The sequence below is a fragment of the Microcaecilia unicolor genome, chromosome 11 (assembly GCF_901765095.1).
Source record: "Microcaecilia unicolor chromosome 11, aMicUni1.1, whole genome shotgun sequence".
Lineage (NCBI taxonomy): Eukaryota > Metazoa > Chordata > Amphibia > Gymnophiona > Siphonopidae > Microcaecilia > Microcaecilia unicolor.
Window position 1 is genome coordinate 183,396,775 of NC_044041.1, and position 14,312 is coordinate 183,411,086.

General features: G+C 43.3%; 1 protein-coding gene across 1 annotated transcript in view; it reads right to left on the reverse strand.

Annotated features, from left to right (window-relative positions):
- Nucleotides 1-14,091, reverse strand: part of PPP1R8 (protein phosphatase 1 regulatory subunit 8) — a 47,818-nt gene extending 33,727 nt beyond the window's left edge. Inside the window, exon 1 of the mRNA XM_030219461.1 lies at nucleotides 14,016-14,091. Within this exon, the coding sequence (XP_030075321.1) occupies nucleotides 14,016-14,065 (50 nt within the window). The 5' untranslated portion in view covers nucleotides 14,066-14,091. The remainder of the gene's footprint in view (nucleotides 1-14,015) is intronic.
- Between the last annotated feature and the right edge of the window lie 221 nt (nucleotides 14,092-14,312).

A 14,312-nucleotide genomic window follows, 5' to 3' on the forward strand; every position in this document is an offset into this window, starting at 1 on the left:
TCTATACGGACCCTGGTCAGATAATCTAGCTTGCTGCCATAAGCTACTGTTTCCTTTTTTTTCCACATTCATTCTGCTCATTATTCCATGGGAAGTCTCTGATTTTCTTTGTTGGGTTTCAAAATGCAGAGCTCAGACAGCAACAAGGCAAATGGTCCACAATCCAAGGTGGAAAACAAAAGACCTTTCAAAAAGCAGGGAGATTTTAGAGTTAATAAATCCTTCTTTTCGAAAGGTCTACTTCTGTTCTCCGGTTTTCAGAATAATGCCATTGCTGACATTTTTGTATTTTGCACAGTACAAGAAGCAACGCATTTCTGCTTCTTCATCCAGTGATGCTGCACTGCTGTCCTTTCAAGTTCAGTTTTTGTCTGCATCTTTCCATTTTTGGTTTGTGATCATTCATTCTGGATTTGGTGAGAGTCTGTCTATGCTTTGCATGAGTGGCTCTCCTTTCAAGTTCAGTTTTTGTCTGCATCTTTCCATTTTTGGTTTGTGATCATTCATTCTGGATTTGGTGAGAGTCTGTCTATGCTTTGCATGAGTGGCTCTCCTTTCAAGTTCAGTTTTTGTCTGCATCTTTCCATTTTTGGTTTGTGATCATTCATTCTGGATTTGGTGAGTCTGTCTATGCTTTGCATGAGTGGCTGAGGTCAGCATGCAGTTTCTGCATATGGATTTGAAGCAGTTCGGCTTCTTTAGTTTTCCAATGTGCATCTCCAAATAGGCATGCAGTAGTACAAACTGTATACATTAGTTTAATTCTCTTAATACCACACTTCTAAATTAATAGTCAAGAGTGGTTCACAAAAAAATAAAAATAAAATCAGAAACTAGGACAGATCTAATTCACACTTATCAGTCATATCATCACCCTGCAGGCCCAGGGAGAACTCTACCCAAGTCAGCTAACTAACCTGAATGGCTTTTTTTGAAAAAAAAAAAAAAAAAAATCTTTCAACTTCTCCTTAAACTGCCTAAAAGACACTTCATCCCTCAAGTCTTGATTCCATAAAAATGGTGTACAATATCTTGTGTGAAAACCAAAACTTTGTATAATATCCTATATTCAACAGCCAGTGATTCAAAAATGGCGGTTCGCGCCAAAAACGTCCCGATCGCGGGCCCACCCCGGAGGAGCCAGAAAACACTCTTACCTCACTGGACCGAGTATCACAGCTCCGGTCCTGCAGAAGAATCTCAAAAAAAAAAAAAGCTCTTTTCCAAGATCGCTGCGCTAAAGCGCGACGCAACATTTTTTTTTTTTTAACACTGTGAGGAAAGCAGAGGCAAAAGAGGTAAATAAAAATACTCCGGAGGCTCAGATAAGTGGGAAAGGCAGGAAAAGGCGAACCAATGTGCCTGCATCCACTGAGTGGGAAAGGACAGGGAAAAGCAAGCTAATATGTCCACATCCACGGGGGCATGGGTAAGGCAGGGAAAGGGCTGACCTATGTGCCTTCAAAGTGAAGCTGCTATAGCCTCTAACACCCCGGCTAACAACTGGCAAGCCAGGAGCCACCCCCAGGCAGATTTTGATGGAGCTCGAAGTACATAAGTACATAAGTAATGCCATACTGGGAAAAGACCAAGGGTCCATCGAGCCCAGCATCCTGTCCACGACAGCGGCCAATCCAGGCCAAGGGCACCTGGCAAGCTTCCCAAACGTACAAACATTCTATACATGTTATTCCTGGAATTTTGGATTTTTCCAAGTCCGTTTAGTAGCGGTTTATGGACTTGTCCTTTAGGAATCCGTCCAACCCCTTTTTAAACTCTGCTAAGCTAACCGCCTTCACCACTTTCTCCGGCAACGAATTCCAGAGTTTAATTACACGTTGTGTGAAGAAAAATTCTCCGATTTGTTTTAAATTTACTATACTGTAGTTTCATCGCATGCCCCCTAGTCCTAGTATTTTTGGAAAGCGCGAACAGACGCTTCACATCCACCTGTTCCACTCCACTCATTATTTTATATACCTCTATCATGTCTCCCCTCAGCCGTCTCTTCTCCAAGCTGTATAGCCCTAGCCTCCTTAGTCTTTCTTCATAGGGAAGTCGTCCCATCCCCGCTATCATTTTAGTCGCCCTTCGCTGCACCTTTTCCAATTCTACTATATCTTTTTTGAGATGCGGCGACCAGAATTGAATAAGCTGCAGCCACCCTGCTTGGGGAGATAGAGAATATTGAAGAGGCAGTGGAGCTAGCTGGCCATGAGGCACTGAGAAAAGTTGAGTGCTCTCTATCTCCCCCTGCTGGTTGATGGACACAACCCATATGTAATGGCTTCATCTGCTTGATGACAAGGAAGTAGGATTTTTTTTTTTAAACAAGGACTCTAACCCATGCCCTATAGTTTGGGATAAATAGCAGACCCTAGATCTCACTCCCACAGCCCAGGATTGGTTAAATGATGCTATCCATTTTAATAACAGTCTTAAAGGTTTTGGTTGTATTCCTTTGTTACATATAATTATTCCTTGTATTGCCGTTTTTGCAGATTTAAAACATTCAGACACACTTCCAAGCTGAAGAGCACTAACCTCTTTAGCTTTCCTCATACAAGAGGAGAGGAGTTCCATTCCCTTTATCATTTTGGTCACTCTTCTTTGAACCTTTTCTAATTCCGCTATATCTTGAGATACGGCGACCAGAACCGAACACAATACTCAAGGTGTGGTCGCACCATGGAGTGATAGAGGCATTATAGCATTTTTGGTCTTATTCACCATCCCTTTCCTAATAATTCCTAGTCCCCTTTTTGTTTTTTTTTGGCCACCGCTGCACACTGAGCAGATTTCAGCGTATTATCTATGACACCAAGATCTTTTTCTTGAGTGCTGACCCCCAAGTGGACCTTAGCATCAGGTAGGTTTAGGTTCTCTTGTGGAGCGTCTGAAGGGGGAGATGAAATGATCCAAAGGTCTGAAGATAGCAGGCATTTGATCTCTGGCTTCTTAGTACTGGTGCCTAAGACAGCTCCAGTATTTTACTGTTTTGGGTTTCTTTATATGTTTAATGTCCCATAAAGAATTATCATTGGCTTTCTCAATTTTTTATACAGATTTTCTTTCATGCTTTCAGGGTCGTCGTCCCTCCCCGTCCCCCGCCATTCTAGAGCTGTCTTGTAAATTTCTTAACATTCAGAAGTTAGGTGGAATGTAACTCTTCTGAGGAGCTCTCTCTCCGTGCAGCAGGTTTGAGAATTTTTGCATCTTTGTCTTAAATTTTATATTCCTTTCTGGGTTGTGTTCCATGTTTTCTTACTTCTTAAATGGTTTAGTTCATTCAACAACAAAAGTGTAAGGGTTGTCAAAACATACAAATCATTAAATCTAATTTCATAAAACGCAATTTGCAGATTGTAGCGCTATAGAAATGTTAAATAGTAGTAGTCTAACGAAAGAAAAATTTATGTCTTACCTGATTTTCTTTTCTTTAATCAGCGTCACTGTTCTGAACCAGCAGTTGTTCCCCCTTCCCACCAGCAGATGGAGGCAGGTCACCATATCCATCCACTGGTGGGAAGGATTAACACATGCTAGTTCAGAACAGTGCAAGCTGACACTAAGAAAAGGTATCTTGACAAACTTTTTTTTTTTTAATTTATAGAAGTCTTTATTGAGCATTGTTAATACAAAACTAAACATACTCAACTCAGCACAATGCAAAATGGAACAGGTATGCTTAACGTAACACAGAGTACATACCGAAAGAAAGCACAAGGGAAATATCAATCCTATTACAAATACAGATTATACTTCAAAATTTTTCAGTTTTATTATTGATAGATCCCCCTTACCCTAACTACCCACCTCCCCCAATTCACCCAAGAAATCCCCCCTCCTCCCCCCACCCCCCAATACCCTCCCTTCTACCCCCGCCTTCCATCAGAACCAGTCACCTTTTCTCCAGAACACACATTCAAAAAGGGTCTCCAAACCCTCTCTCATTTAGGCAAGGTTTTCCTGTTCACTGCTGTCAACCTCTCCATCTCACATATATAGCGCACCTTAGTAATCCAGCTTACCAGTGAGGGAACCAATGGCGATTTCCAACTCTTTGCCAGATTTATTCGGGCCACGTGCAAGGCTGCCCTCACCAAGAACCACCGACTCAGCGTAAGGCCCTCCGGCCTCTGCCCTAGTAAAAAGACCAAAGGTTGCCACTGTACAGACCTTCCCACCCAAACCTGAAGACGAGATTGCACCCCTTTCCAATAGGCCTTTGCTTTGGGACAAGACCACCAAATATGTCCCATGGTCCCCACTCCCCAATTCCTCTAGCAACCCTCTGACACCTTAACAAGCATATGATGCAACCGTGCCGGGGTACGGTACCACCGATAAAAAAGCTTAATGGCATTTTCCTTCATAGCCACCGCCAATGAGGACCTCAAAATCCCCTTCTCCAATTTCAACCAGCCTCCGATAAAGTAAAATTCAATTCTTGCTCCCACTTCCTCCGATGTGAGAGGGAAGGCTTAAGACGTGTCACCAGATATGCATACAAAAAAGTGATCATCCCTTGCGTACTCCGAGAATCCACACACACCTCCACTAGGGGATGTACCTCTCGCCTCAAACACACTTCATAAGCGGGCCCCTGAAAGAAGTGTTTCAATTGCAAATAAGCGTAATGATCACTAGGTCGAAGCCTATAATCTTCCACTAAGGTTTCAAAGGAGAATAAGTCCTCTCCCAAATGCAGCTGCCCCCACATATCCAATCCAGAAGCCGCCCAGCGACAAAAAGTAGTATTCCCCACACCTGGCCCAAACAAAGGATTATCCACTATCGGCGCCAATCCAGACACCGGAGGTTGGCGCTCCGGAAACTTTAGATCCCAGTAGTAAAAAGTAGCCTGCACTGTGGGTGGAAATCTGTCAACCTGTCCTCTATGCTTACCTGAAAGCCACATTAAATGCCCCAACTTGCGAGAACCCACCAAAGATTGCTCAATATGTACCCACAATTTATGATCTTCCCTCCGAAACCACTCAACAGCCGACCTAGACTGCGCAGCACAATAATACCAGAACAGGTTGGGTACCCCCAATCCCCCAGCATGCTTACTCTTATATAAAAAGGCACGCGGCAGACGCGGTCTCTTCTGATTCCAAATGAAACGCATCAAACTAACTTGTAACCTAGACAAAAATGACCTGGACAAAAGGGAAGTACCTGAAATAAGTACAATAAGTGGGGGGTAAAATATTCATTTTAATCGCAGCAATCCGCCCAAACCAGGACAGACCCACGGACAACCATCTATCCAAATTTCTTTGCACCGCCTTCTGAAGGGCCGGATAATTAACAGCAAACGGCTCTGACAAATTCCCAGGAATCTGAAGCCCTAAATAGCGTATATCTCGGACAGACCATTTAAAGGCAAAAGACATCTTCAACGCCCCCATCAGCCCCGGTGGTACCCCCGCAGCCAACCCAGTAGATTTACTAGCATTCAACTTATATCCAGATACCCGTGAATACGCCTCTATCTCCCTCATTAAGTTAGGAAGAGAAACTAACGGTTTAGTTAAGGACAGGAGAACATCATCTGCAAATAATGCGATTTTATGTTCCTGTGCTCCCACCCTTACTCCGGTGATGTCTACATTCTCTCGAATAGCCACCGCTAAAGGCTCCATCACCAGAGCAAATAGTAGAGGAGACAGCGGACACCCCTGCCTGGTACCACGACCCAAAAAAACACGCCCCCGAGTTCCCACCATTAACTCTCACACAAGCCTGCGGCAAACAGTATAACGCTTGAATCCAGGACCTATAAAATGGACCTATCCCAACTCGATGTAAAACCTTATCCAAATACCCCCAATGAACCCGGTCAAAGGCCTTTTCAGCATCCAGTCCTAATAACACCACTGGCCAGGCCTTCGACTTAGCTGCATAAAGTCAGTCAAAGTTCTACGTATATTATCCATTGCCTGCCACTTTGCTACAAAGCCAACCTGATCTGGATGGATTAAATTAGGAAGCACATTACCAACCGGTTCGCAAGCACCTTAGCCAAAATTTTAACATCAGTATTGAGTATAGAAGTAGGCGATATGACGCACACTCAGTTTTGTCCTTTAGTCAGCGTCACTGTTCTGAACCAGCAGTTCCCCCTTCCCACCAGCAGATGGAGGCAGGTCACCATCTCCATCCACTGCTGCTCCTTGTGATCTTGGGCAAGTCACTTAACCCTCCATTGCCTCAGGTACAAACTTAGATTGTGAGCCCTCCTGGGACAGAGAAATATCCAGTGTACCTGAATGTAACTCACCTTGAGCTACTACTTAAAAAGGAGTGAGCAAAATCAAAAATAAATAAAGCTCATTAATTTCTTTGACTGGGTGACCAGAGAGTTGGATCGAGGGGAGCACTAGATGTGGTATATATTTAGATTTTAGCAAAGCCTTTGACAAGGTTCCACATAGACGACTAATAAACTGCATGCCCTCAGTATGTGCCCTAAAGTGACTGGCTGGGTTAGGAACTGGTTGAATGGAAGGCGACAGAGGGTAGTAGTAAATGGAGCTCATTCTGAGGAAAAGAATGTTACCAGTAGTCTGCCGCAAGGTTCGGTTTGGTTCTTGGGCTGGTTCTTTTTAACATTTTTGTAAGCGATGCTATTGAAAGGCTACCTGGTAAGGTTTGCCTCTTTGCACATTAAAAGAAAATCTGCAAAAGGGTAGACACCCCTAATGGTGTGGATCACATGAGGAAGGACTTAGTGAAGCTAGAGGAATGGTCTGGAATTTGGCAGTTAAGATTTAATATACTAATTAAATCACTGGGTATTCTACAAAATCAGTTTCCTTGTATGTCAGTAGATACAATTTATCAGAAACCAAGGCAATGTTTATATAAATCAAAACAAAAAACGATAAATAAAAATTATTTAAATAATAACAAGTTAAGATTTAATGCCAAAACATGCAAGGTCAGGCATTTGGGCTGCAAAACCCCAAGGGAATGGTACAGTTTAGGGGGTGAAGAACATTTTTTGCATGAAAGAGGAGTTTGACTTGGGTGTGATCGTATGTGATGATCTTAAGGTGGCCAAACAGGTAGAAAAGGCGACAAGTAAAGCTAGAAGGATGCTTGGGTGCAGAGGGAGAGGAATGGCCAGCAGGAAAAAGGAGGGGATGATGCCCCTGTATAGGACTCTGGCGAGAGAATATTGTGTACAATTCTGGAGACCACACCTTCAAGAAGATATAGACAGGATAGAGTCGGTTCAGAGGGCAGTTACTAAAATGGTCAGTCATCTTGTCATAAAGCGTATGGGGACAGACTTAAGACCACAATATGTGGGATATGACAGAGACATTTAAATACCTACACAGTATAAATGCATAGGAGGCGAGTCTCTTTCAACTGAAAGGAAGCTCTGGAATGAGGGAGCAATGGTGAAAGGGGATAGACTCAGAAGTAACCTGAAGAAATACTTCTTCACGGAAAAGGGTGGTGAATTCGTGGAACGGTCAACTGGTGGGTGGAGATCAAAACAGTATCTGAATTCAAGAGAGCTTGGGACAAGTACATAGGATCTGTAAAAGAGTGACAGAATACATGGCATGGATGGGCAGACTGGAAAGTCCATATGGTCTTTATCTTCCTATATTTCTCTATATTTCTAAGTGCGGATAGGAATAACTGAGCAGACTTGTCTTTTCCTACTATCCTTTAGAGTGCTATGACTGCTTCCAGAGATCTGGATGATTGAGAATTTAGTGTTTCAGCACTCACAAAGGAAAATAAACTCAACTGTACACACCTCTAGGCAGCTAATCCCTGCATTAACATTCTTAAACAGAGCAAACAATTAGAACCAATTAGTCCCTGGCATAATGGATGCATTAACCATCAAATGCCAAGAAAAAATTTCCAGCTGAAGTCAGGCTATAAACGGTCAACTACTCAAAAAAACCTAAATATATTTACCTACAACACTTTAGCTTTTCACGGAACAGGCATTTCTAATCATTCATTGCTAGGGAAGGTATTTAAAGGTTAAAGATGGACACCATGCTCCAGTTAATAATTATGTCATCATAAAATGATGACAAGAAACAAATCCAATGAGATTGTATTGAAAGTTGTCTAACGACAAATTTTGAGCAAATAAATAGCATTTGCCACTGACTGAAAGGCTCACAAAAGGTCAAATGAAGCACATAATCCCACTACAGCTACTTTTGATCTTGGGCAGGTCACTTAACCCTCCACTGCCTCAGGTACAAACATAGATTGTAAGCCCTCCCAGGGCAAGGAAATATCTACTGTACCTGAACTTAACTCGTCTTGAAAAAGGTGAAAGCCCAAAAAAATACATATCATATATACTCGACTATAAGTCGATCTCTTGTGTAAGTAAGAAGGCAGTTTTGGGACCAAAAATGGCCAAAATTGGTGTGACCTGTAAGTTGAATATATAAGGTAACAATTGAAACAGCAAATTTTGCCCCCCCCCCCCCCCCCAACCACCACAGGTCTTTCCTCCCTGACACACACACTTACTTCTCCCTGCCTCACTTACACCCCACCACCCAAACCCAACATGGCCTCTCTGCCGACCCCACCCCACCACCAACCCCTCGATCACCATGAACCTTCAATACTCAAAAGTCTTCTACCCAGCACCAACACTGCAGCATACACCACCTGAGTTCAGTACCAGAGCACAGCCTCTGACTCAACTTCCTGTTTCAGCAGGGCAGGACAGAGGATGCACTCTGGAGCAGAACTCAGGTAATGTACGACGCAGTGCCACTGCTGGATAGAAGACTTAAGCACAGAAGGTACACAGCTGGCCAGCAAGCAAAAAAAAAAAAAAGGGGGGGGGGATTGTGATGCTGCCGACAGGGGGTGCTAATTTATTTAGCGTATACCCGTGTTACCCATACATAAGACAACCCAGGGGTTTTTTTTGCCTACATTTCTTGACTTATAGTCAAGTATATACAGTACATAAATTAAGGAATGCAAGAAAATGATTTTCAATGAAAGTATGGTGGACAGCTAGAATAAAAACTTTCAGCAGAAGTTATAAGAACCAAACTAGTGGAAGAACTGAGGCACTCATAAAGACAAACTGGCAAAGGAAGAAAAACAGACTGAACAGGACTTATGACAGCATGATAGGTAGACAGCTAGATAAACCAAGTGATCCTTTTATGCCACTCTTCTGTGTTTCCCTGGAATTTACTACTAATATTCAAAAGTGTCAATGAAGTTTTCTGATATTTACCTATGGATTTTTCAACAAGGGCCAGGTTTACTAAAGCTTAGTACGTGCTAACAGTGTGCACTATGGATGATGCAGGATTTAAAGCATGCTAACATCAATTAGCACATATTAAGCTTTAGTAAATATAGGGGCTCATTTTCAAACGACAAAAACGTCCAAAAAGTGGCATAAATCTGCATTTGGACGTTTTTCTCACAAAAACAATGTTTAGACATTTTTCTATGAAGTCCGTCAGAAGTGCGTTCAAATCACAAGGGGTGTGTGTGTGTTAAGGACGGGATCTGGGAGTACCTAACACTTGGATGTTTTTCTATCATAACAAAAAAAAATGTCCAGGGCTATAAGTTGGATGTTTTGGTCTAGACCTGTTTTATTAACAAACTAGTAAAAAAGGCCCATTTCTGACACAAATGAAACGGGTGCTAGCAAGGTTTTCTTCGGCTCCCCTGCAGCCACCCATGTCCAGCGACCCTCCTCTCCCCCTGCGCCCACTGCAGCCACCCATGTCCAGCGACCCTCCTCTCTCCCCTGCCCCCCTCCTGCCACCCATATCCAGCGACCCTCCACTCTCCCCTGCCCCCCCTCCAGCCACCCATGTCCAGCGACCCTCCTCTCTCCCCTGCCCCCCCTCCAGCCACCCATGTACAGTGACCCTCCTCTGTACATGGATCAGCTGTGAGGCATGTTCCCCCCCCCCCCTCCCGGGTTCTGAAGTTGACATCATAATGGCTACGATGATGTCAGCCTGATCTACGGAGCCTAGCAGACCAACTCGGAATGAGCCATGGTCCCAGGCAAGTCAGAACTTTGGAAGTGAGAATTATTATATAGGATAAGCCACTGAAAAGTGCCCTAAATGACTAGATAACCATTGTAGGAATAAAGGAATGACACCCTCTTACTCCTTCAGTGGTCACTGAAGGCCTCCCATCCCACAAAAATATAAATGAAACAGTACATACCTGCCTCTGAGACAGCTTCAGATGTTATGGCCAGTCCAATCAGAGCAGCAAGCAAGTCTAGTGGTTAGTGGAGTAAAGAGATGGACCCAGGCCCATAATCCACTCTATTCAGGGCTTTTTTTTGAGGGGGTACTTAGTACCGGCACCTTTTCTATTGTCTGCTAAAATTGATCCAGGTTCCCCAAGTTTTAATGAAAGAGCTCAGGCTCTACACACCAATTCTGCCTTGTCATAGATTCTGTGACTGGTTGCAGGGGGCCTGGCTATTGTGGGATGAATCCCTCAGTGATCACTGCGAAGGGTAGCCTGGCATTTGAGTACCAGCACCCTTTTTTGCTAGAAAAAAAACCACACTAACTTGTGATGGAAAGTGTCAGCCACCCAACTCCCCCCCCCCCCGCAAACCTACTGTATCCACATATAAATGACACCTGCTGCCATAAAGGCTATTGTAGTGGTGTATAGTTGGGTACAGTAGGTTTTCGTGGGGTTTGAAGGGCTCACTATACAATATAAGGGGGTAAGGGTGAGAAGTGTACCTGGGAACTTTTATGAGAAGTCCACTGCAGTGCCCCCTAGGGTGCCCCACTGCCCTGCTGGGATGCCTGTGCGGCCAATCTACTAGGAAAGGTGGCTCCTCCTACATTCCAATGGCTTGATTTTGTGCGTTTTTCACGTGGACATTTTTGTTTTGAAAATGGTCCAAAAAGATAGATGCACTAAGTACATTTAGGAAATGGCTATTTTCAAAAAAAGAAAAAAAAAAAAAAAGATAGATTTTTTTCTGGTTTGAAAATGGTCACTTTCACTATTCAATTTTTGGACGTTTTCAGCAAAATGTCCAAAGTTGGATTTAGACGTCATATCAAAAATGCCCCTCACAGTGTCTCAACAAAACTCACTCCCTTTCACTGCCAAGTAGCATAGGAAGCTCTTGTAATACTTGGAGCTACTATACATGGAAAGCTTACCAACCCTTTCTGAAAATGTTTGCTATTGTTCTTTGGGGATATTTTTAAAATGAAACCCTATTCACTTACTATAAACAATTTTAAAACAAATTCAAAAGATATTAACACAATAGGAAGTTTCTGAAACTTTCTCCCAGAAGTGTTTGTGCGCAAATCATATGGCAATGTGATCTTATTCCTTGAATCAGTGGAAACAATCACCTAAAACAAATATGCCTTTTCTGCTTCTATGGAGAGTTTTTAGTCTTCCAACTCCAATAGAATCTGGAAAGGATTATACAAAAGGGGTTGAGAATGTCTGTCCAGGGGCAAAATAACTGACAATGTAACAGAATGGGATAAAACTTGGCAGGTAGGAGATAACAGTAAAAAGACATGGTTCAAAAAATGGGCCAAATCAGACTGGGGATCCAGATAAATAAGCTCTCACCTACAGGGCAACCAGAACCGAAACTGTAATCCTGTCCCTCCAAGCCAGCCCTCCCGTGCCACCCACCAACTCCACCCTTCCTCCACCTCCTCATCTGTAGACCCTCCCTTGGCCTATGTTCTACAAAGCCCTGGTGGTCTACTGGCCTCTTCTGAGCAGGAGTGATCCCAAGTCGCTCCTGCTCTCACTTGCTGCATAGTGAAAATGGCAGCTGTGACTTTCCACAGCAGTCTCGCAAGACCGACATGGGAGGCTGCAGCCTCCAGTTTGGAGCTGGAATTGGCATAGGCAGAAGCAATCCTCAGTCACTTCTGCCTATGTCAGTTCCATATCTAAAACAGCAGTCATGACCTCTAGTGTCAATCTTGTGAGGCTGTCAGCAGACAGGCACAGAACTACCAGAGTTTTTTGAAGGTAGGCCCGGGGAGGGCAGGTTTTTTTTGTCTGGTGGGGATAAGGGGGAGGGGGCTGGCCTGGGCTTGCAGTGGTGGCCACAGCACAGAATGGGGGCAAGAAGTTTCATTTTCAGCCCAAACCCTTACCTGGATTTCAAGCCACTTTGGTGCCAAACCTGAAATTGAAAATTTGGCTGGTCTCTCCCACCCACTGCCCCCAAAAAATAGACCCAATGCATTTCTATAGGAGTCGTCGTCCCACCTTTGCAACATAGAAACTTGCATACAGTGAAACTAGGAGTTGGGGAAACAGAGAACAGGAAGGGGAAATTTCAAAGGAGGAGTTCCCCAAGCCTGAAAACTGACTCCCTATCGCCCTTCCCTCAACTCTGGAAATTGCAGCTACACACAAATAATTCTCTTGAGTACGTTGTACTTCATTGTAAATTATTCCTTTGTTATTCTACTGTGAAGTTTATTGGCTAATGTTACAGATGCTCTTATTGGTTGCTATGTATACTGTCAAATAACACCTGTTGTCATGGGCAAGGTCACATTATGGCACTGGCAAACTAGGCACACAGCTAGGGCCCAAATGTTAAGAAAGAGGGAAATCCCTCTCACATGTGCTCAGGACAATTGCCTAACCCTTTCAGGATTGGCTTAATTTTTACATTACGGCCCAAAAGCTAGAAGGATAAACAATTAGTCAGTGGTTTTTATCCCTGAAAAATGTGTAATCTCCATACCTCCAATTCCCTCACTGCGTCCTAAATAGGAAGCGGTAAGTACATCCACACCATCAGTGCACTTACCGCACAGTAAAGGTTTTTCCTCTGTGGTAGCTACACAGGCAGATACTGAAACACACCCAACAGTTACCATGTGGCAAGTGCAAACTTTACTGCACTTTAGTAAAAAGGCCCCTAAGAGAATAGTAAGGACAGTTTATTACTGTTACTGTGTGGTCTGAAACTAAAGCTTTATTTGTAACAACTCACAGCCTACAGTATGAAAAGCTATGAACATAGTACTCATATTTTCTCATATATCCCCAGAAATTAATATTAAACATGTTATTTGGACAACATTGAACAGAAAATAACAAAGATTACAGTTTTAGGCTCTGATTTGTATGCTACATTAATGTTTACTTTAATACAAGATTTGAAAATATTCCCTTTACCAAAGTCCTCTATCCCCAAATAATGTAATCATTATAGCACTGACAGCTGAAAAACAGATCTCCATCATATGGTAAAGAACAGATCTGCATCATATCCCTATATTATTTGCATGCGAATGCATAAACATAAACAGCTACAACAAATGACTTTCAAAGCAGGAGTATTAATACGCAAGGACTGGGAAATAAAAATGGCAAGAGATGCAGCAAAAAATAAAAAGCAAATTCACAAGTTTATCTCCAATTAAAGAATAGAAGGTTTCAAAAAAAATATTATTTTCAAAATCTATTAATCACGAATTTATAAAATTATATCAACAATTCTTAGCACCGCAAAGAGCATCACAAAACATTGCTAAAGTGGGACCAAATAGGAAGTCAAATTCTCTTTAAGACAGAACATTAAGAAACATCCTCCACCCACCAAAAACAAACAACAAAACAAAAAATCAAAGCTTCATTTTCCCCCAAAATCTAAAATTACACGTATGAGATTAGAAAGAACCAACAATGTACCAATGAAGTTGATCAAGAAGTCACTGTAGAAACACAAAGAGCCAACTTCTCCCTGCAAATAACCACAAAACTATAACAAAAAAAAAAAACCTATATTAATACAAATACAAAAGGGGTCCAGGATTCATACTAAGATGAGAACCTATGAAGAACGTGCAGACCGCGCTTATAACGCCCGCTCATTTTACAGCGCTACCCCAGTCACAGGAGCCTGAAGCCCTCTGAACACCGCGAGCCCTCTCATCACACACCTAGCTACTGACCGCAACCGGCCCCAGCCCCTTGCTCCCTCTCACCAGGACGGGCAGTCGAAGAGCGGCCTATTCTGCACCTCCTTCCCCGCCATCTCACTGCTCGGCCATTCACGACCGCTCAGAGCATGCTGGGACAGAGGGGGACTCACCCACGCTGCGCTTGCGCACTCCGCCCCACCTTCGCGTGCCGACTCCCGGAAGCTGAGGAGGGGGCGGAGTCTCAGCACTTCCACGCCCACACGGTAAGTTTGGGGAGGAGTGAGACCAGCGTACTTTGCCTGCTTATGCTTACTGCCTTACTCTTTTTTTTTTTAGGGGTGGGGGGGGGGGGGGTCATAA